This window comes from Corapipo altera, unplaced genomic scaffold, assembly GCF_003945725.1.
Source record: "Corapipo altera isolate COAL_440 unplaced genomic scaffold, ASM394572v1 268, whole genome shotgun sequence".
NCBI lineage: Eukaryota > Metazoa > Chordata > Aves > Passeriformes > Pipridae > Corapipo > Corapipo altera.
The window spans coordinates 6,291,301-6,315,098 of NW_020884901.1; the positions used below are offsets into that span (position 1 = coordinate 6,291,301).

Here is a 23,798-nt window from a genome sequence, read left to right on the forward strand (position 1 = left end):
CAGAAACACACCAGCAGAAGGAAAAGAGTAGGAATGGCCTCTGATTAACCAGAAGATTTGAGGATCTAAGGAAAGCAAGAGTGCAGATCCCATAGGCAGGTGATGTTCCTGAACAACAGAGGAGAAGGCATCCAAGGAAATTCACTTGCTAGTGAAAGAGTCACAGTAATAAAAAACTTATATTTTCCCAGGCAATGCTGAACCCTGATTCTGTTCTTGGAAAATCGCAAACAGGGACAACTACTGTCACATGGAGCATCCAAATGAAAACAGAGCAAGAACTCACGTGAGTTAAATCCCACTGCAGGATGAAGGAGTTCAGAGCACGAGAATAACGTGAAAAAAGCAGGAGGAGGTGAATTTCCAACCCACCAGGGATAAGGGCAGCTGTGGCAGCATGCAGAGGTGGTTGGAGTGCCCCTGGATGGGCCATCCAGAGGCCAGGCTCACCACGGACCAGTACTGTCTCCGGAACAGCAGCTGTATTTTCTCAGTAGGCAGATACTCCAGATGTGCTGCCAGACCACATTTTTGCTATTTACTGTTTGAAGAGGTTGTTTTTGTTGGGTTTTCTCTTTCCTTTTGAGTGTGGGTTTGTGGAGCGCACTGCCCTGGGATGGCTCCTGCTGCTAATTAGGCAGCAAAGATAGGAATGATGTGCATTGTTTTAGAACAAAAACGTGGAGGAGCAATGGAAAATGAGAGGAGATGATGGAGGGGAGAGTTGGTTAATATCAAAGGAAGAACACACTTGTTTATAATAAAGGACATGGCTTAAAAAATGCTCCATCATTCTTTTTGCTGAAGGAACAAGCAGAAACTGAGACCCCAGAATTCTGAGAAAAAGAGAAACCCTCAGTTCCCTTGTACTCTCTAGAATGAACCCTCGAAGAATGGTTACAGTCAGAAAAGATATTTCCCTCTTCCTTTCCTCCTTTCCACCCACTGTTTTTCCTGATCATAAATGAACTCTTTCCTTACCTTTGAACCACTGGGACCAGGTGTTCCAGGAAATCCCTTCCTGCCAGATCGACCCTGAAATACATAGAAAAGCCATGAACATCAAAAGCTTGCAGCAGCCTTGGTCACAGCAGTGTCTGTGAACTTATATGGTGTAGCTCATATGATTGCAAGATAAAAAAATAAAGATTAAACATTTATTTTCTGATTCACCTATTACCAATTTTCAGGATATTTTACTCTCCTGTGATGACAGTTATGTACAGACCCATTACAAAATCCTGAGCTGGCAAGCTCACAGATATAATAATATTCTTTTTGCTTCTTCTAACTGTGTTTGTGTGATATGTAACAGAGGTCAAAAAGACTCTCTCTGACTGTTCAGCTTTTCCTTCTACCTATTGAAAAATACTATAAATCAAGGGAGGAACATCAGAGATGGTTTCCTGTCCATGTGCTTCATCTTGAGGATGAACTATTTAGAGAGTTTTTCAAGGTCTGAGACTTCAAGCAAGTTATAAACTCAACACTGTGCAAGATATTTCCTGGATTTCCAGCCATCCTGGATCAAGCACTTGGACAGAGCCCTTGACATGACAATATTTCATAGTAGGGCAGTTTACTTCCCAAACCAGGAGGCTTGAAGCCTTATGTTAATTTAACTACAATTCCAGTGCAGGGTTATCAGAGCTGGTAATAACTGAGTAAATGACTGAAACCTACCTCTGGGCCAGGGACTCCTGGTGGTCCTAAGGGTCCTTCATCTCCCTGAGGTGGAAAGAAATTAAAATAAAAGACAAAGTAGTAATTTGGACTCAACAGGCAGCAAAAATGAAATGTCTGCAGTATGAGCAGCAGCTAAACACAAGCTGTGTGCTCAGCTGTCACACTTTAACAACTGAGTCCTTCTGTAGCTCAGAGCAGGCAGCTCAGCATCTCTGAGGTTTCTCATCTCCCTTCCCTATCTCAAGAAAAAAAAGATTTAAAGTCAAGTCCTGCCAGTGAAGGCCATCCAAAATTTGACCAAGGAAACACCAGGCTGGATTTGGCCTGTAGGGTGCCCTGGCCATTCTGACATGACTCTGCTTCATTTGATTTGGCAGGGATGCGAATGCTGTAGAGCTCTCCACTCTTTTTCTTTCTTCCCCCCATCCTTCCCCTCCCTAAAAAAAAAAAAAAGGGTGTTGCAAAATTTCCCACAGAACCATTTGGCAACTGTATGAAGGTTTCCCTTTTGCTTTCAAATGGGACTCCACATGCTGCAGGATGGAGCTATCACAAAATCTCACGCAGCAATTGGACTCAGTCCTCTCCTTTGGCTCTACCCCAATTTCTAATGCGATAGGATCAGACCTACAGTTTCTAAGAGACCTTCAATTAAGCTTCACAAAAAATTATCTCAAGTGTCTAAAACTAAGTGCCAAGAGAGAAATTAAAAGTGCCCCTGGCAGCCACGGTCTGGTTGCTCTCATTTCAGTGGCCAGCCATAATAAAGGGGCACTGGCGGGATGAGGATGGGACTGGGAGTCAGGAACCCCAACAAGCCACCCACAACATGCCACATTTCTAATCTGATGTCATCCAGAGCCCTGACCTAGTACCTGGATAACCTCAGCTGTAAGGTCACAGTGCTGTGCTCTGGTGCACACTCACAGTCCTTCGGCACAGCTCGTGTCGAACTCCATGTCCATGTCTTTGGTCTTACTCTTACACTCACTAACTAGAGTAAATTGAAGGCAGCTTGGTCATGCCTGCCTGAACCTGGAATGCAGGGCTTCGGTTCCCTTTGTAAATTGCCTAGAATAATTTTTTTCCCTATTTCAGTGCAAATAAATGAGCTCATTTGCATTAATCCCATTTAGAGAACAAGCAGAAGAGTTCCCAGAAAAAGTTAAGAATTATTAGTGCTATTAAAACGAGCTCCTGCCCATGCGTGTGCTCAGTATTATTTACACAACGTCTCATGACTCCTGACAAACAGCTTACACTGGCCTAAGTGAGGGGAAACTACACCGAAATCACTGGAGTTACAACAGGATAAACAGAGCACTTGGACCTTCTCTGCTGCTGCTAAAATATATTTGCAGCTCCAGGACAATTAAATCAAGGTCAATTGTCCCTTCTTAATGACTGCAAGTGGAACGAAGCTTCAAGTTCTGACGTGAAGTGATGAGTGAAAGCTGCAAGCTCTGATGAATCTCTGCAGAACAGCAATTCCCATTTTTGCACTCTTGTTACAGAGGGATGTCGCTGTGTGTGAAAAAGTGGAGGCTGCAGGTCTCATAGCTGAAAGAAAATGCACTTAAAAGGAGCAGAAAGCAAAAGCCAGGTCAGGGCATGCCTGTGCAAGGGGATGTGGAGGGAAAAGGGCACTAATACCCATCTGGGGGTGGGGGGACAGGCTTTAAAAGCAAGGGCAGTGCAGGGTTTAGGATCAGCAGATGCCAGCAGTGACTGGAAGCAAAGATGACAGGACCTGGGGATCACACAGCTTAGGGGAAGCTTCTCTTCTGTGTGTCTCTCATCACTCAATACAAGCACTTGCTTCCAGTTTCAGAGGGACCAGAGGATTTCAAGCTGCAGACACATTTCAGCATGCATTAATCTACAAAATTCAACCTTGTTCTTTCAATCCAATTTGCCTTTGGGCTCAGGACACTCACCTCTTGTCCAGGTAGTCCTCTTGGCCCAGGTAAACCTCGTGCTCCTGGCTTTCCCTGAGAAAGAGCCAAAGGAAAAGATACTCAGAAAATAGAAACATAAGCTCAGAAGGGCAATTAAAATGAGAAAGTCTCTTTCACAGCCACGGGACATTTTCCAATGTCAATTTTGTTACAGAAAAAAAAGATTTGAAAAAAAGAAAACACTGCACTTGGAGGGACCTCAAACCAAACAGACTAAGCTGAAATGCTGGCCAGGACAATCTTTAGGAACCTCCAGGGTTTTCTCTCTTTCCCCCTTCCCACTACACTTTGTTTTCCCTGGCTGCTTCCAACCCCACACAGAGCCGAAGTCTCTGCTCCACTCACCTTCAGACCTTCAGGACCATTTTCTCCTGGTGGGCCAATGTCACCTGGAAAGCCCTGAAGAAAATGAGGAACAGTCAGGATGCACAGGTGGAATAAGTGTCACCCTCTGTGAGAGTTTTAATTCAAAGCTAAGGGACAAGACATGTTCCACGCTGGCAGTGTCCATGTGTGGGCCATGGCATGGCTTTGGGGGAGAATGGGACATGGAGCAGTGCTGCGGGTTTGATGGAAGAGCTGCCTTTCCCAGCAGCTCCCTTTAGGTCCATCTTCTTACAAGATTTATTGCAGCGAGGGCCTCCCTGTCATCACACAGCTAAAAATGGCAATTTGGGTTTTAATTAATCTTTATGAGTCAGGGCATAATCTCAGTGCTCTGAGGAGGAGCTGCAGCCTTGGCGACAAAGGGGGGCAGGCGAGGAATTAGGAAAGGTGTTGACACACTCATTAGCTGCCACCAGGACATGGCTCCTTTCCACCCACCAGCCCTTCACAGAGGAAACAAAGGAATCTGTGGTTATTTCCAATGGCAACAAAGGGGAACGATTGCTAAGTGGCAGCACTCAGACCTTCCAGACCCTGTAAAATACCAGAACACTGATGAGGGGAAAGCAGACCACCAGTTGTGCTGGAATTGGCTCTCCAGCAGCATCTTATAGACATTGTCTGGTTCCTTAGGAAGGAAAAAAATGACAATGTGTTGGGGGAAGCTCATCCTGAGTTTAAGGTATTTTTTGATAAGGACAATAATTTTTTTTCTACTTCAAATGGTATTTTGTGGGGGAAAAATGGAAAAAATCCCTCCATGATACCTATGACAAAAAGTGGAAGGAAAAACCAGGAAACCATGAGATGTAGAATAGGTCATGGACCCGTCTTGATCCTTCCTACCTCATCACCACTCATGTACCATCATACCCTAGTAGAGAAGTGAAGCCCTAGGCTGGAAAGAGAGGGGTAAGTGGAAAGAGATGCAATGGGAGACATGTCTGGGTTTGCTGAAGACTGGGTGTGGCCCAAGTTACCAAAGAAAGGAGGGATATAAAAAGGAGGTGGTGGGACATACCTCAGGGCCAGGTGGTCCTGGAAACCCGACTGGACCTTTGTCACCGACTTTTCCCTGCAGAAATCAGAAAAACACGGAGAAAAGTGAGCTGGCTCCTGGCTATTTGCTTTCCTGTTTAGAACAGCACACCCCTGCCAAGCTGTCTTTGCAGCTGGGCATGGAACCTTCAGAAAGGGAGAGCAGGAAGCAGAAGATGCTTGGTTACTTACCAGGGGGCCTGCTTTCCCTCGTGCCCCAGGGACCCCAGGCAAACCCTGGCTGCCCTGAGAGAGACACATTTTTTTCAGAACACAATGAAGCACCAAAAAAAATACCAATTCCCCGGGCTCCAGCTCCTCTGCTGAAGAGAGAGGAGCGTCTCTTTAGGGCTGAACTCAGTCCTGCATGGAGCTGGTACAGCTGCACTAATGTCAATGAGAGGTTTCTGCTGAAGATGGGGCTGAATTTAGCCCCAAAGAACACACAAACTGCTGCAGTTGGCTGTGGCTCAGAGCCACGCAGCCTCCAGTGCAGTGTTTTGTACATTTGTCAGCCACAGTCAGTATCATATCATAGTCACAGGGGAGAAGTCATTTGCTCAGAAGTTACCCAGGGCATTAAGTGCTTCCCTGGGTCAGGGTTTAGGTTGCTGCACCGAGCAGACAAAAACTCCCAGCCTGCAGCCGCTGGACCACACACATTCACACCCATCCCCATCAGCCCCATCACTTCCAATTTCTGCGAGAAGACATGGTCCTTTGTACAGAAACCCCCCAGCAGAACTGCTTTTGCTGTAACAATAAAATCCGTACACTGACATGAATTTTAAGAAAGGCACAGCATACCCCAAATGGGAACTATCCGAGCAGGGGAACCTGACAGCAGGATGCAGCTAATTCCAGCTCCTCGTGGATTAAGAGGAGCTGAGAAAGCTGGTGGCCACACATACTGCTATGTAAGGGGAAAAGAATGGTGGGGGAAAGAAAAACAATTACCTTGTCTCCTTGGAAGCCGATATCTCCCGGAACACCTGCTCTCCCCTGATCACCCTGGGTACACATCACCAGAGAGTTAAAATAGGCAACAGCAACAGCCAAAATGCCCAGGTCGATGCTCTTGTACAGTGAAAGTCTCAGCACCAGCTCCACTCAGAACTGAACTGCTGGCAAGCTGCAGATCATGCTGAGGGCAACAACAACCCTGAACAAAGCGTGCATTTCCCAACCTGATTCTAAAGTGATAAAAGAAACTGCAGGAGACAGAAAACTATGATTTCCCGAGCATTGTGTATCTGTAGAAGCTGAAAGAGGAGAGACTACATTCCTCTGTCTGACAGCGGCAGTGAAGGTGGTGAAGTGTTAAATTCAGCTGAACAGAAGACTTTAGTTTGCAATGAATGGACCTTTTCTCTCACAGGGCTCTATAGAAAAGAAAACAATCCTCGGAGTTTCTGTGAGCATATCCTAGTGCTGGCATCAACCATCAATCCTCTTCCATAAGAAAACAAAAGTAACTTCTAGTAACGCTTTAGTACCATCTCACTGCCAATATCTGGGCTGAGATTCCCTGGGAGGGGTAGGCTGGTGTTCATTGGGATGGGGAGCCCATCCCTGACAGTATTTCCTAACCAAGCTGTCTTTCCCCTCTTTGGACCATCACAACAAATTCTGACTCCCTGGGTAGAAAACAAGTATCCCTGAAGGTTTTCCAAGGAGCAGTGGACTACCTTGCATTGGCTCTTAGCCCTGCTGTGAGCAGCTTGCTGGACCAGATGACCTCCTGATGCCCCTTCCAAACTCATTTATTTAGTGATTTACTTAAACAAAGGATGAGTCAACGATGGGGCAGAGAAAGGAAAATTCTACTTGGGAAGTCAAAGGAGGAATGACTATAATAACTCGGTACAATGACAAGACCCAACAAAAATAGCTGTTAGAGGAACTCTGTCCCATGCACAGCACACGCCTCTGAACTTGGTTTCACAGAGCTATACATTTAAACATGGTCCACATGGAAGACATATGGAGTCCTGCAACAGAGCCAAAGTCTACAGAGAGATGACAGAGGAAGTCTCCTTCACTCCAGAAAAACCACCCACTACCAGAGAGCTGAAATAATTGTAACTACTATAGTAACATGCAGGGGATAATGAAATTGTGGATGGTTAAAGCTGGATTTGGGAAAGACTTTTCAAAGGCAACTTTTTCGGAAGAAGAATAATTAAGAACTATGCAGATTCAATGATGGAAACACTTCATGGAGTCATGCTAGATTTGCTTGAATGTTTTGGTAAATGTTCCCGGAACATTTCACTGAACCATCTTCAAAACAAATCTTTTATATAGCGAAATTCAAATGTTATTCTTAAAAAAAAAAAAGTTAAATTGATTTAACTCATTTGTTTTTAACCTAAAATATTTTAATTTGACTCGAATAACCAACATTCTGTTTCATCTAAACTATTTTCCATCTAGTTATTTTTTTTTGGCAATGCAAAATGGAAACAATCAGCTCTTTACACAGCTTCAGTTGAACCCCATGTATTAGATACAATAAAGATGGCAAAAAAACTACTGTATGACCCAGCTCATTTCCAGACTTCTCTCATCTTCTCTGAATTTTCTACTTTTTTTATTTAGTCCAAAGCTTAAGCCACTGAAATCTACTTAATTCTGGCTCCCGACAGAAGACAGCATGAAAACAGTTTTTCTGGAAAGTGAGAGACTGGCTCTGAGGTTTGTCTTTATCATCTATTCTGAGGGTAAAAAAAGAAAGATTACTTTTTTTCATTAAGTAGTTTTCTACCCAGTCAGTAAATGGCCATTGAAATACCGTTTTGGAAGAAATACTTGGACATTAAAAAATGACTACTGTAAGAAAAGAGTTTCCTGAGCACAGCAAAAGGCAGGAACAAATCTTTATCTCTGACCTTCAGGAAAAATGGGATAGTGGCAGCCTGACAGGAAAACCAGTTTTCAAACAACTCTGAGAAATGGGCATTGGAGAGGGTAAGAAGGAAGCAGGGAAGACAAAACACATCTTTTATCTTGAGCTGGACTTGACCACAAGATGTTCACATGTTATTGAGATAGCACAGCAAAATGTTATGGCATGAATGATCCATCTCTGGCTGGTAATATCTGAAACCAGAACTGAGAACCAGGGCATTGCTTTTCACCTGCTTTGACTCGGGGTCTGTGTCCTTAAAGTGAGGGAAAAATACGGAGTAAAGAGGTCAGGCATGTTTATTATTAAAAACCGGGATGCCGAGATGACGAAATGGGTCTGCAAGGACTTTGCTTATGGGGGAGGAAAAGGAATGTAGAATCTGAAATTACAAACAGGCTCTGCCCATGGGATGTTGCCTGTGTTTCATGTTTCACCTATAAAAAGAAATGCAGCAGCAGAAACCCCGAGGCCCTTCGTAACCCAACACGAACAGAAAAGGGATATGAGGGAAGGGACCAACCCACGGCTACGAGGGGTGTTCGCTGTCTGTGGGATGTGTTTGCTGTCTGTGGGATGTATTTCCTGTCTGTGGGATGCATAGGAGGTCACTGTGCAAAAAAACCCCCTCATTTTGCCCTCAGCTGGGCATCTCTTCTCCCTTTGTGTTCAGCACACTGCACAACTCCAGAGGTATTTGCCTGAGCCATGTCCTTCACAAGTTACAGATGTCCTGATTCATAAAAATCCTTCATGTGAACAAGTAGCTGGGATTTCCTCTGCTTCCTCCACCTTTCCCCTGCACTTATCACCCCACGTGGTCTTCTCAAGGCCACTCTTTATTTCGGGGTTATGCAGTAATTTCACTTCTTCCTGTAAGAGCAGTACAACCCTCTCTGTCCCCTCTCCTTGCCTCCATGAAAACACAGAAATGGAAACAGAAGGATGACCCATTCTGTGGGGAGACCGAAGCCGTAAAATACATCATTAAATTCTAGATGACTCCAGGAAGAGCTGCAAACCATCTGGTTTACTGCAACAGCAGTGGCTGGGGAAATACTGGACATAAACAGAGCAGTTTGTGTAAAGTGATGGAGATTAATGTCCAGGAAGGCTAATTTTGCTAAACAATGATTTAAGTCTTGGTGATTCTTAATATAGTAAACTATTTATTCCAAGGAGCAGACAGAAGAGTCCATGGGCTCTAGGAACTGGTGTTGAGACAAGAAACCAGCTACAGTGTCTTAAGTTTATCCTAAAGAAAAAACCTTTCTCTTGCCCTTTCTTCCTCTCTACAGAAGAGGAAAGGCAGTGCAGGGGAGAAATGGAAACTGCAGACACAGGAGCCCTGGCAAAGAGCTGCTATAATATAAGGAGAGTTGAATCAACTGGCTTGACACTATTCCCCCCTGTGCAGTTTTGGGCTGCTAAATCATCCTCTAAAAGCAAACATCTAACGAGAGAATAAAACCTCCAACGGGAGGAGGATAATACATTTAATGGTCATTTTCCACTGCCCTCCTGAACAATCAGAGCCAGCAATAAATGATTGCACCTCCCACTCTTTCAGACTAAATAAATCCTATGGTCCAATATCTGCAGGAGGATGGTTCTCGTGACAGTGAGGCATTTACACACACAGCTTCATGATGATCCAGCTCAAGCTGAGTGCTTTTGTGCCAGCACCACTAAATCACTGCAATCAAGGCTTCTCTACATTTTGCTTTTTCTCAAGTGATTTATATCAGTTTGGGGCAAGGCACTTTCCTCTCAGCAGGAGGCCAAACTGAGGTGAGTGTCCCTGAACAGGAGCAGAGGTATCTAACACAGAACAGTTTTTCCAGGCGATCCACCTGGTTTGTTTGATCCAGTGCTGCTTTGTCACATCACATGTTTCCCCTAAATGCATTTATATAGATTTATTTATGGTCAGTGTTAGATGTTGACCCTCCTCCCTATCACATCATGTAACCAATATAAAAGCATAAAAACAGTCAAACACCAGATAATCATGCAGTTACTGTCATCATCAGTGGGAGCTGGGAGCTCCAAAGAGGATCTGAGCATAACTGATCTCTACTAGAACTCCATGGAACAGGGGATGGGGCAGACATCATCAAAGGAATTAAAATTAAGACTGGAGTGTCAGGAACGGAGGCAGGGTGGGAGGATGGGGGCAGAGACAGCCAGAGTGGAACCAGTACCGTGGTGCTGAATAAGAGAGAGAAACTAGAAAGGGGATTTCACATGCAAAATTAAAACACAGTGCAATAAGGGAGTATTCAGATCACCTTATCACCTTTCAGTCCATGTTCTCCAGGGTTTCCCATCAGCCCCTGAAACAAAACAAAGTTCAGAGTGAGGCTGAGCCACAGTGGAGGGTTGCTCAGGTCTGTGACATTGATGTCCCCCATGGGGTTGGTGCCTCAGATGCACAGCATTGGCCTGGCACAGTCTGAAGGCCAAATGCCAAACTGCTTCCAAGGTGTGCTCCATCACACATTCTTTAAACACCTTTGTGGGCTGGAGGCACACAGGAAAAATGGTTCTGGAATTCTCCACTAACTTACACCTACTGGAGACCACCAGTGGGATGTTGTGTTTGACAGTTGTGTGCCTGGGACAGAAGAGACTCATCACTGCTGCCTGTCCTGTCTCTCAGGACAGTCACCATGGCCCAAGGGAGGAACAGAGAAACCTTCAGCCCTGCTGTGAGAGTTCACACAGCTCAGCTACTCTCTCACCTTTAATCCTTTTGGTCCTGGATAGCCGATCGGTCCGACAGGGCCCATGTCACCCTAGTAGGAGAAAGAGAATGACCAAAGTCATTAGGTGCAAAATGAACAAATCACTGCACGTGGGATATTCCTCTGCTACCTGGTCTCAGTATTGCTGAAGAATTGCACCACTGACCCCAGCAGAATCATCCTGGCAAGAGTCAAGAGACTTATAATGTGTATACAGCCTCTTAGAAAGTAGATCAGGAATTCAGGCTGGTAAATTAATGGCAAAATAACAGAAAATTAACTAAGGAACCACCTTGAAGTTTGCAACTGTGGTAGGATCTAATAATTTTTTTTTTTAATGTTCTTCTTAACTTTTGTATGGTTAAATTTCCCTCTTTCACTATTTGAAAAATTAAAATATTGAGCTGGTTTAAGACAATCCTAAAATGTATTTATTCTTGGTGAAGTTATTGCTGTTCTCAGAAAGAAACTACCACAACATTCCTGAGTTCTCCAGAAAGAGTCTGAGGGTGTGTTAAAAAGGACACAGACCCACACAGCAAAAAAAGGCAACAGTCAGGAAATTTGGGTGACTACTGAGCTCTGATATATAAAAGTCATACAGGGAGGAGAGGGGAGAAACAGGAGGTATGAAACACGGAGGTGCTGCAGTGGGAAGTCAGCGTGGCATCGTGTGTTGGGACTCACTGCAGCACAGGAGGACAACAGGGCTCACAGCTGCCCTTGTCCCCACGTGTGCTGTACAACAGAAACCCTTCAGTGCCGGCATTTAAACGGGCTCTGGCTGCTTTCTGCCTGTGAAGAGAGTCAGTGACAGGGTGCACCAGTCTGGCCTCAGTGTGTAAATAAACAGGGGAGCTCCCTGAAGGAGCGTTTCTCCGGCTGCAGCCCCGGGCCCGTGGCCACGTGGGGAGTGCCGGGCTGCAGCCACCCCAACAGAGCCCTTTTCATACCTCCCGGCATAAAGGTTGCTTGTAGGAACGAGTTTGCTTAAGGCTTTGCCCACATGGTTAATTAGAAGAGCAAGAAGCTTTAGTTACACCTAATTCTACTCTTCAGTCACCAAACCCCTGTGCGGTGCGTGAGGCAACCGGGAGCCTGGCTCATTCCTGGGGTGGCTGTAGGTGGGAAGGAGGAAGGGACTGAATGGGGCCCAGCTTGCACCTAACACCCATCTGTCACCTTCTCCATGCCCTGCAGTGTGAGTCCCATGTGCAGATCCCAGGGAAGGAGGCTGGAGCTGTCCCACAGGGAGGAGAAGGCAGGATGGATGTGCCCCCTTCTCCCCAGGAGGGTGGTGGAGGTCATGGAGGGGAGGACAGGCAGCCTCTGACTCCATCATCTCTGGAAGGATCATAATCACAATTACCATGTCTAACTTTTCACTTTCTAACAAATAAATAACTGTGAGATAATGGCAACCAGGTAAAAAGAAATCTTTCCAAAAGCAGGGAGAAATATGATCCAATTTGGACCATACCTTCAACGGTATTATTTTAAACAGCAATCTTCCTCTTCCAGCTCTTTGCCAGGAGCACATCCTTTCTGCTTCTATGGCTAAAGCAGCTTCTTTCATCTCCTCTAATGAGAGGAAACACAGACCTAATTCCTGGCTCCATGGAAAACTTTCTGAAGTCTTAATCCACCTCTGCCCCAATCCTAAATCTCTGAGATGGGTGTTCCACCATATTTCCTGCTTTTCCTTCTAGGAATATAAGATTTCTGGGTTTGGTGCTCTGTGTTTGTGCACTGTCTAGTGCAATCAAGGCCTTGATCTCAGCTGACATCCACACTCCCATAATTTAAGATACGGAAAGGCAGAAGAGGAAAGGTTTTTAACCATTCATTGCAAGTTGAGTTTCCATGGATTATCATAGCTGAGGAGGAATCATCTTGAAAGAATGCTGTAGTACTAACAGAGCCAACCCCTTTTTGTGCATGGAAGGGAACAACCTGAAACAAGTACTGAGACCTAAAAATAAACCCTAATATGTTCAGCTGGGCATTCACTAACCCCCAGCACAGCTGCCAGAGGAGGAGTTGCCACCCAACCTTACAGCCATTTGTCTCCTGTTAAAGAAGAGTGTAATGAAGGGTGGAATTTGGCTGTGTACATAATTACCTGGATTAGTGATGGGATGGTGAGGGTGCACATAAAATTCCTGCACTCCCAGAGGACAGACTGTTCCTGCCCACAGTTTCTCCAGTGAACAAGAACTGTGTGTCCCTGAGGTCAAAGTTTGCTTTTTAAGAGGCAACAGATCCTGGTGTGGAATGAATGTTGCATCTTCGAAGAAATACCCTGGCAAATGTTATCAAAAGGGCAAGTTATCACATAAAAAGGAACTAACAGCAAACCTTTAATCTGTTTCCTTTTGCTTGGAAAGGGTTTGCCCTCCTTCACCTCCCATTCCACCAGGAAACCCCCTCTCTCCCCAGATGTCATGCCTCCCCCATACAAACAGTCATCCTGCTCCCTGCCCTGTCACAGGAAGAGGAAAATCTGTGTGTAGTTATGCAGGTTGAAAGGGTTAAAGCCCGAGAAGCCAGATCTCCATTTGTTTTTGTACTTACAATGAGTCCAAGGACTCCAGGAGGACCTGGGGCTCCCAATTCTCCCTAAAAGGAAACACAAACCCACTCGGTCATGGACACTTTATAGAGAAGGAGAGGTTGAAAGGCAGTTCAGTGTTTCAAGAGCTTGAAGGAAGGGAAAAGACCGTCCCTCCTCCCTCCATACCTTCCTCCCCCCCCCCCCCCCCGCCCCTTCCCCAGCCAAAGTGATCCAGAACTTCCTTCTCCAGGAGCGCTCTTGCGAGCACATCCTTGGCAGACACAGGGCTGCTTGTTGTTGGCCGGTTATTCCCAGGGCTGCCTTCCCTCCCAGGAGCAGGCTGGATGAAAGGAGCATTTGACTGTGCAGGCAGGGGAGAGGTGGGAGCCTGTCCCAGGTGAGATCCAAGAGCTGGTTGAAGGTGGGGAACCAGCAGCATCCTCCACCTTATCCACCTGGGCTTCTGCCCAGACCATCAACTAGCCATTTCTTTAATCTTCAGGAAAAGCCCCGGCCTTCAAACAGCAGCTGGTCTGGAGGGAGCTGGCTCATCCCTTCTGTCCCTGGAGCAGGGAGCTCTCTGCAGGGATCCCAGCACCTGCTTCAAAGATGAGTCCCTTTTAATCCCCCTGCAGAGAGCAGGAGACGGACTGCAGAGATTTCCTCTTGGGCTCTGTGCCCATCTGCCATCTCTCACAAACCATTCCCAAGTTGGAACATTTTGAAAAGCATCAGATCCTCTTAGAGGCTTTCCAAGAGCACCTTGGAGTTTGTCATTCTGAGGGACAGACTGCTGTTGGGGCTTGTGGAGCTGGTTTGGCTTCTCAGCTTCACCACAAACTCCCTCTGTGTGACCTCTCCAAAGACCTGCAGGTGCCAGGAGCACCAGCAGGTGCCTGGTGGCACCTCCAGCTGAAGCACAGCAGAGAATCTTTGTCAGACCCCCACAGCTCATCTATCCAGGTCTCTAAGTGCTTCAGCAACCATGGGGTGCTCAGCCTGTTCTGTGTCTCCCTTGGTGACCTCCCTGGCCGTGCTGACAGTGAGTTGGTTGTCAGGGCAAGGACCTGCTCTTACACACCTCCATCTCCAATGGGGCCTCTCAAAACAAGTGCATTGGAAATGCTGAACTTCCCCTTGGCTCAGACAGCCCTACCCCTGCTCTGGATCACGTTGGCCACTTTCTTTGACAGCCCAGCTCAGTTTATGGTGCACATCTGGTGGAGTCCCCTCCAGTGCAATAAAGCTCCCCTTTTATGGAAAGATTTGCCTAGTGGAAGAAGGAAAGAGAAGGGGACGCAACGTGACTCAGTGTGCTCAGGCTCCTTGGGTAAAGGGTTACGTGTGTTTATTTTATGGGAAGTGGAGTAAAGGACTATTGGGCAAGCACACACAAAAAGCGTTTCATAATCTCAACCAGCCTAAAATTGCTTTTTTATGGCCGGTTCCTTTCCTGCATACTTGGGACATCTGGGGAGCAATTGTTCCTCATGGGTGGGATTGCTGTGTCCTCAGAGCTACTGTTATAAGGTTGGCTTCAAGCTTATAGTCAAGGCCTGGCATTACTGGGCTCAGCAAGAAGAGGGAGTATCCCAGGAATGCTGAGCACAGGAGCTGCATGGTGGCCTGGGTTTCCCAGGAAGCTCTGAAGGCTCCCAGGGTGGCTGGACTGTGGACTGGGTGGATGGTCAGCTCTTGGTGCCACAAGTTTCAAGAGGGACTTCCCATATGTCTGAGTTATGTCATGTGGATATTCCTCAAGAGAAAGGATATATGTTGAAATGCATGACCTCATGGCTAACGGAAGAGGATTTCCTCTTGGAAGAGGAGGGGGTGGACTCCCCTGAGAGATGTGGACAGACTAGTTGTTAATTGGAGCCTTTCTCTGCCCTGGGAAATGAAGGATTTACAAGTGGTCTTTCCTGGCCCTCAGTAATGACAGGCTGGTCCCTGACCTGTGAGGGAAATCAGGCTCTATTCTCCTTTCTTCAGTGCATGAACCGGGCACTGGGACAAGAGAGAAGGAGATGAATCAACAGCTCTTTCCCATGTCTAATTCCTGTGATTAAGAGCCTAATTGGAGTGGCTAAGCACTCCGGGGGAACGGGGATCTGGAATGCGATGGCTCAACATTTCTCAGCGAGCTGGTAGGACGGAAGAAGGCCCCCGGGGTTGGAAGAGCCTGTGCTCTGCCTGGAGGGGACGGAAAGCAGATCAGAGACTGTCGGCTTCAGCCATCCCCGCGAGAGAGCAGCGGATCAAACAGAGGATGTGGCAGCCCCCGGACCGTGGCCGCCCTCCCTCCTGCCGGCAGCTCAGCCGCACCCCCCACCTACCAAACCCGGCATATTTGTGTGCTCCACAAACAGACTTTCTGGCATTTTTCTGCGTCTGTGACTCCGCTCGTGACCCTGTGAACCTCCCTTTAAGTCAGCCGAAAACAGGCTGTTTTCATTCTGCAACCTCCGAGGCACATTAATATTTAAAAGCCGTTGATAAGATGAAAGAAGAGCAATGGTTCTGGGTGAATTAAGGGAAGGGACATTTGCTGCTCTGGGAACGGCCATTCAGCTGGCTGGCGTTGAGCACATCTTCTGAATGGGGCTTAGAAAACTTGTATGTTTAAAAGAAAACAAAATAAATTATTTGGGGGGGAAAAAAAAAAAAGTCTTCCTGACCTCCAGGATTCCTGCTCTTCTTGGTGGGCTGGCTGGAAATAGCAATACAATCAGAAAGGCTTCTACTTTGGGACTACTGATTCCACTCTGGCCCATGGCTTAAGTTGACTGAAGGATGGGAAAAGTCCTGCAGAAGTATTCCTTGGGAATCAAATTCTTTCAGTTCACTGCATTTATGACTCTTGTGCTGAATTCCTACAAAAGCTGGAGTGTAGCTGAGCTTGGCTTGGTGATTGGAGTAGGTTGTGAAAATAACTTTTAGGCTGCATATATGACAAATGGGAACTTGTAGACACATGTGGAGTGGGTTACTTCACACAAATCATCCCGTCAAACACCAGAGAAGCAACGGTGATTATGTGTGAATAACCAAGACAGCAGGAATTTCAAAGATGAATCAGTGCTGCTCACATGCTAATTGAGGGAGAACCAACAAAGTCATTCAGAAAATAATTAAGAATAATTAATACATCTGAGAACTATTGCAATCCACGAGGGCATGTTCTGAGAGAAGAGGAAAACATAACACATCTCCAACTGTGTGGTGTTAAGTGCTACAAGAGCAGAGCAAATTAAACCTTATCAGCACTCAGCTGCTTAAATGGTCTCTGTGACCATTCTGACCCAATTCCCAGGAGACACATCCCATTCTTAGTAAGCCAGCAGGGGTCAGATGAAGACCAGAGGGAGGCCAAGAGCTCTGGAGACTAGAGACTTCTCCCTGTGGAGTTCCAGAGCAGCCTGAGGCATGGGGCAGGGTAGCAGCCTGGGGAATGAGTCCCTCAGTGCTCCCAGACACTGGAGTGGGAAATCTGGCACTTCTTGTGCCCTGTGGTATGGACAACACGGTCCAACCACTGCCTGCTCAGCCAGAGCAACATCCCTGCCCCTTCTCTCCTGATTTTCTTCTAGTCACATCCTCAGGATGAGAAAGCAACTATCAAGAGTGAGGTGCAAGGAAGGCAAGAGAGAGAGAGACAGAAAGCTAGTGGCAAGTGATGAGCTGGCAGTTACAGGAATTGAATACAAGAATTCACAGCAGGGCAGCTTGAGCAGGGCAGGGATGTACATTTGTTTCTCAGGAGGGATAAAACCAGCCAGCAACTGACATCAAACTCAAAAGCTTCACTCAGCTCTAACTAAGCATGATGCAGTACAGCATCTACTGCAACAGAAAGAAAGGAAGGAAAAAGTTATCAACTTACAGGGTTCCCATCGATGCCTGGAGGTCCTCGTTCCCCAAAATTACCAGGAAAACCCTGAGGAGAGGAAGCAAACACGAGTGTTAGTTATTGAGGCTGCCTGGTGTAAAGACAGTCAGTTACAAAATGCATCCCCCTGCACCCAGCGCAGTACTTGGGAAAGCAGCAGGGCACGGGGACATGTGGGACAACCAGCCTGTGTGTCCTCATCCAAACCATTCCTGCCCCACCAGCACATCTGCTCAGCAAGGAGCTCTGCAAGGCCAAAAGCTGATTCACTGCTCTCTCCTGGGGCCAATGATGGGTAACCAGGACTGTTTATGAGCTCGGATGGGAAATGCACATTCACAAACGGGAGCCTTGAGGGGGAGACTCAATGAGAAGACAGGGAAGGCTTTTTCCTTGCCCAGTGCTGAAGCTGCTGGACTTGACTTGTTCACACCTTCTCTTGCTGGTTCTATCCAGCCCTGCCTTTTCTTAGCACCAGTTGTCAGCCCCTGGGCATGGCAAGTGAGGTTTGAAAGACAATGTGAGTGTGCATAGCAGGGAGAAAGGGTGGAAATCAGTGCTGCTGTCCTTCATTTGCTTCATCCACATACTCTGGTATGTCCAACAAGGAATATGCAATCCTGTGTAGTTTACACGTGAAATGGTAATCCCACATTTGGAATATCAAGCTCTGTGTTTAAAGATACAATGCTTTCTAGCCTCTTTCAGGTAGGAATATCCTATTGACAGGATACTTCCTTAAAAGTCAGCACTTTTATGTTCTGGAAGAATTTATAAATCTCACTGCAATGACTATATTAAAAAATGGATTGCCAATCTGAATTATTTCATCCTATCTCCCAACACAGTCATTTTAACAGCACCCCCTTCTCATAGGATAGCTGGACAGTGTAATGCCTGTTGGAGCCCATACAGATGCTTAATGGAGCTGATCAAAGATTCCTGGTGAATTCACTCCCTTTCAGCTTGCCAGAGAAACAAACGGTTCCAAACTCATTACAGTCCACACCCCAGAGCTGTGAAAGGCCATGTTTACTACATGAAAAAGTCACCACAAAAGACAACTTCATCATCTCATTATATCCGATACAAATTTGGAAGACTTCAGACAATTATAGAGGAGGGAGTGGAGGTACTGAGCCAGAGCCAGAACATGGTGGTGTGACACGTTCTCTCACACACTCTTGGACAGACACTGAGCTACCCCACCAAGCCCCCCTAACTCCCTGCTACAAATAAATCCCACAGCAGCTTGCTCTTCCCTGTCCTGTCATGCTCTGTCTCCCTCAGGAAGTGCTCAGCAGACAAGGGCACGCAACCTCCAGGGTTAGGAAACCCTCTTAGTCACTCCACTGACACTTACAAGGAGGAAGCAGTTGAGTTTAAGATGGATTGGACTTAATTTTCCCCTGAACTTGAACTTCCTTTACCGCAGGACTGGCAGGGAGGAGGCTGCCAAGAGCCATCAGGGACCAGCTCAAACACCAGCACTTCAGGGCTACTCCAAACTTCAGCTGCAGTGGAGGCTTTGACACTGAGGCAGGAGAGGGCTGTGACTTTCCACTTTTCCCTTGCATGATCCTTCAGATGGAGTGAGATAAAACATGACACAGCATCCACCTCCTCTGACTCTGAGCCAAAAGGAAAATCATCTGCCAGAGAAGCTCCCCATGGCCAGAGCGTACACAGAGCCCAGCCCCAGTCTTTGACTCCTGGGTTTGGTTAATCCATCCAGGGCTGAAATCCCAAGTTATTCTCCACACTGTTCTGACTGTGGCCATCAAGATGGAAAATTAAGGAAAATATTTGCATATAAAAGGCTTTTTAGCCAGAACATTTACCTCTGTGCTTCAGTCTGGAACCACCCCTGCTCCCTCTTGTTTTGGATGGAGCAGTTTTAGAGAGTAAGCAGCATTTCTTAGCTGAGGCTACACCAGGAGATGTGCTCGAGAGACACATCAACAAGTTGCAACTGCTACTGGGTGTGTTACTTCTGACTCAAATTGGGAGTTCTGGTAAAACTCACCAGAGACACAAAGAACAACACAACCATGTTCTGGACTAGCTGAGATCTTAAGAGACAGGGATGGAGCAGGCAGGGAGAGGATGGTCCTCGTTGAGCCAGAAGGATGCTCTCTCCTCCTGCCTGCTCCCCTGTATACTACAAACAGTGGTTACTTGGGAAAAGCAAGCCTGAGGCAAGTGAAATGCAACAGCAACACACAATCTGGAAACCCATCAGCAATACTGAAAATTGAAATGATCACAGCAGACAGAACAGGAAATGCTGGGAGTCAAAGGTGTCATCCAAGGCTTTCCTTCGCCTTCAAGGGTTTATAACTCCTGGTCAACACAACTGGGTGAAAAGATACTTGGTCATATCTAAGGTGAGAGATGGGAGAGCTGTTTAAAACAACCAAAATTTTGCCACTGAGCTCAGAGCCAACATTTCACCTCTTCTGTACCAATTTCCTCTAGCATGCAGAGCACACTCCTGAATAAACACAAGCTATTGCTTGCTTGGATTCAGCACTTCTATTTTATGGGAATCCTGTGAACGGGAAAGTTGTCTGCCTTTTTCCAGCTAGGCACTACATCCCTCAGGCCTGTGCACATGCCAAGAAGCTGTGGTAAGCAACCACTGGAAACTGCCTTCTGCCATCTAGAGACAAAGACGTCAAATATAACGAGAAGGCAGGGGGCCTACAATTTTCTTTAATGAAAAAAGGGGGGGAAATAACTCTGCTACATGCTGAATCAATCAGATCAGAAGAGAGATGTGCAGGGAAAACTCATTGCTCAGTCAAGAGAAAGAAAAAAAAAAAAGACTGCCTTGGAATACTTTGCTGTTTACAGTCATACAGCTTGCCAAGGAAAATATGAGTGTGCATAGATTGATACTGTACTTACGCTGCTGCAGATTTCAGTCACAGCCTTCTGCACTCCCTCAGCTGCATCTTTACTTTCTCAGAGGGCAGAGCTGGGCACAGAGTGACCCATGGATGCTGCTGAGCAGCACTCTGGCCCTGGGGCTGCTAAGGTGTCTGCTGTCAAGAGAAGCTCTTTGCCAGCGTGAGGAGATTTCACTACTTTGAATGGCACAATGAAAACGATATTGCTACAGTAGCATAATACCACCTAGGGGAATGCTTGCTCCAGACTAAAACTGTTTTCTAAATTTGGCTTAAAACTCTTGCAGCGTGACATAAACAATGTGCTCCTCTGCCAGGATAAAAGTGTCCAGATAAGGAACTATTTCAATTCAAATGTTTCCCACTGATTTCTTTTCATGCCTCTGTTTCCAGCACTTACCCTGCTGCTTAAAAGACAGGAGATTTGAGGCATTTGGTAATACAGTTAATAAAAATCCAGCTTTTCCAATACTAGATCTCCATGTATTTAGAAAACCAGACTATTCCTGTATTTTGATGCAAAGCTGAGCACCTGAGTTCACTTGGCCAATGCTACCCAGTAAATAAGAGATCTGGCATTTACAGCACACCGTGACTGCCCTCAGAGCTCGGGGTCCTGCCCATCCTCAACATTGGATGGAAAAGGGTCAAAGCGGAAGGGAACTGAGAAGAAAAGCCAGAACAGTGTGGGCTGGCATCACTGGCACACCAGCCAGGCACAGGACAACACTCAGCACCAAAGCCCCGTCTGTGACAACACCTGATTGTCCTTAACATCATCTGGCTGCTGGCATGACCAGCCCCCAGCCACAGCTCACCCATTGCTGGGTGGTCCCCTGGCACTTTTTGGCCCAAGCTGTAGAAAAACAAACCCTGAGGAGGAGACAAATGGAAAGCAGCTTTAATTCAACTAACCCCAGGAGTCCTAGCCCACCAGTTGAGTTTAGCACACAAGTATTAACAGGTTTTTGCACATTAAATGAGGCTAAGGCTGGTGGCTGCGGCATGAAGGAGAATATTTCAGCATCCATGCAGTCTCCAAAGACCCAAACCAGGTTGTGAAAGCTATCCCAGCACAGCTCTTGCACAGCAGGAAACAATCAATCTTCTAAGCCCCTAATGAAAAAGAAAGCACTTTCTTTCCATGGGGTAAGCAGTAGCAGTTTAAACCACAATAACAGTTCCAGTGACCACAGTGTCCTAATTTATTGGATCTCACACGTCTGTAAAAGCTATTTTTTCAGTGCCCCTCCTGCTTGAGCCTAAAAAAGAGAGATGTTCCTGAGGAACAGAACTAGCACTATTCAACCAAAACAAGCAGCCTAAAAGTTACAAGCAGACTTTGTTATCCCATTGGGTTTTCTTCCCGTAAGCAGCAATACCTCTCCTCTCCCATGCACTGCTCCAGCAGCCTGAGGAGCCCAAACTGAGGGAGAACACATGGGGCAGGAAGCTCATTTTATGGTGCTGGCAGACAGGCAGGTCGCAACTGGCAGCCCATTACAGGAGACTTGTGAAAGAGATTAAAGAGCCCAACAGATTCAGAGTCTCCTGACCTTCCCAAAGTGAGTGCAGAGGGGGTTTTGGTACAGAAAATCCATAGTTTTTCAGGGTGCAGCTGTTTTTCCAGGAAAACTGGTCCTTGGAAACTATGCTCAAGAATCGGGACGGCAACAGAAAACATCTCAGTGAAAAATATGGAGCCATGAGTCTTGCCTGCTCTGTGGGAGGGAGGGGGCATGCAGGGAAGGACCAGGACAGGGAAGGGAATGGCAAATGGCAGCAGAGCTGGGAGGAAAACGCTCGACTAACAAGTTGTGTTGGCCAAGAGCCTGCAGGGTGCTCCTCCACAGCCGCTCAAGTCAGGTATGACAAAACTTTTGGCTCTACCTCACAGCTGGGAAATACAGAGAGGAGGTGGGGGAAAACGTCCAGCTGAATGGATTTCACATTGTCTGAGGGAGAAGTTCAATGAAAGAAGCAAGATGAAGTTTGAAGGGGATTTGGAGGAAAAGCACACAAGCAGACGCTCTGCACTAAGCAAGATCCTGGTGCTCCTGTGCTCTCCTGTCCCAGCCCAAGCAGAGCTTTACAGAGGTTGCACAGTTTGTCCTCGCTGCACTCAGTGAACTGAGACACAGGGAGACACAAACTGATTTATCCCAGATTACACCAAGAAGTCTGAAGCTGAAGCAGTAACAAAGCCTCTATCTTTGAGATGCTCCAATAGCACTTTAATTCCTTTTCATCCCCACTCCCTGCAAAGGGCATCCTTTCACACACCAGGAGACTCCTGCTGAGAACAACCAGACCTAGACAGACACTGGAACCAGCTCCTCCTTCATCAGGGGATTACATCCCCCTCCACCTCCCCTTCCTTTCTTTCTCTGCTTAAAGCAAACGGAGCAGCCTGCCCTTTCTTCTGGCTCTTGTCAGCCAAAGGCTCCTCCTGGTCCCAGCAGACGCCACCGCTTTTTGTGTCTTGTCCCTCGAAGCAGGGACTGGTCAGACACACCATGTCCTCTGCTCCTCCAAAATCTTTTCAGGTGTTCACATGTGGGTGGGTGTGTTGTATGTATACAACATCTGATTCAGTTTAAAACACTTTCCCTGAAGGAGTAAGGGAGGCAGTCTGGCAGCTGCTGCTCCGAGGAATCCTGGCAGGTCTTCGCGCCAGCAGAATCCTTCTCCAAAAATAGGATTTTATTTTCCTGTTGGCTGAAGGTGAAGTTGCTCAAACCAACCAGCCCTCCTGTCTTGTCTGCAAAAGACTATTTGCCAGTTGGCTCCAGCCAGGTGAATCACTGCCCAGGAGTCTCTCCAGGGATGGAACTTGCAAGTCAAACAATTTAAGTAAGGGGAAAAAAAAAAGAAGGAGAAAAAAAAAGGTGGTGGAGAAGAAGGACTGAGGGTGAGAGAGTGAGAGAAAGCATTCACTGGAAAAAAAAGAAGGAGAATAAAACAAACAAGTGTAGCTTATGTTGGCAGGTTACACCTCTGAGAGCATTTTTGGTGAGGAGAGCAGACTGAGTCTCCTCTGCAGGTGGGTGAGGGGCTGGATCAGCCCCAGAGAGAGTCATCCCAAAGGGAGCCTGGCAGACCCTGTGCTCCTGGTGTGCCTGCTCTCCAGCTGTAACTCCATGTAGGAGTCTAGACCAGGGGCTGTGGCAGTTCTGACCCCTGCAAAGAGGAAGATGCCATCCCTGGCTGGGTATGGACTGTCGGTCCTGCTGCAGCTCCGCTCCTCTGTCACTCGAAAGGCAGCTTTTGCTCTCTCTCCCTGGGAAACTTCACAGCTCCCTGCCCCCTTCTCTTTGGATAAAGATTTCATGGCATTTTTAAACATAACTTTACCTCCAGCCAAAGCACAGCCCTCCAGAGCAACACCAGGAGAAATCTCCTGAAGCCCCTTAAACCAAGCATCACTGAAGTTAAATGCCAGCCCCTCCACCCTCCTGCTCTGTTCCTTTTCTGCTGCTACACGATCTCTTCCCCATCTGTGGGGCTCTAACCAAGTTCCCATTGCACAGATTCACTGGCCTAATGCCAGAGAGCACTGAACCTGCCACTGCTCCTCCTTAATTATGGCCAAGATTTCCACATCAAGCAGCCCACTATTGAGGATAGTCAAGCTTTCCTGATCAAAATGCTTTCAGACTCAAAAGTGACAGTTGTATTATTTTTTCCTTACAATTTCTAAAGATAATTATTTTTGAGCT

The 23,798-nt window shown here is 46.7% G+C and overlaps 1 protein-coding gene across 1 annotated transcript in view; it reads right to left on the reverse strand.

Moving 5' to 3' along the window:
• The window catches only part of COL27A1 (collagen type XXVII alpha 1 chain), a 144,576-nt gene that overhangs the window by 63,744 nt on the left and 57,034 nt on the right, over positions 1–23,798 (reverse strand). Inside the window, exons 13-23 of the mRNA XM_027650151.1 lie at positions 17,162–17,215; positions 13,299–13,343; positions 10,722–10,775; positions 10,269–10,313; positions 6,027–6,080; positions 5,262–5,315; positions 5,053–5,106; positions 3,990–4,043; positions 3,624–3,677; positions 1,684–1,728; positions 982–1,035 (exon numbers count right to left, since the gene is read on the reverse strand). Of these exons, the coding sequence (XP_027505952.1) occupies positions 982–1,035; positions 1,684–1,728; positions 3,624–3,677; positions 3,990–4,043; positions 5,053–5,106; positions 5,262–5,315; positions 6,027–6,080; positions 10,269–10,313; positions 10,722–10,775; positions 13,299–13,343; positions 17,162–17,215 (567 nt within the window). The remainder of the gene's footprint in view (positions 1–981; positions 1,036–1,683; positions 1,729–3,623; positions 3,678–3,989; positions 4,044–5,052; positions 5,107–5,261; positions 5,316–6,026; positions 6,081–10,268; positions 10,314–10,721; positions 10,776–13,298; positions 13,344–17,161; positions 17,216–23,798) is intronic.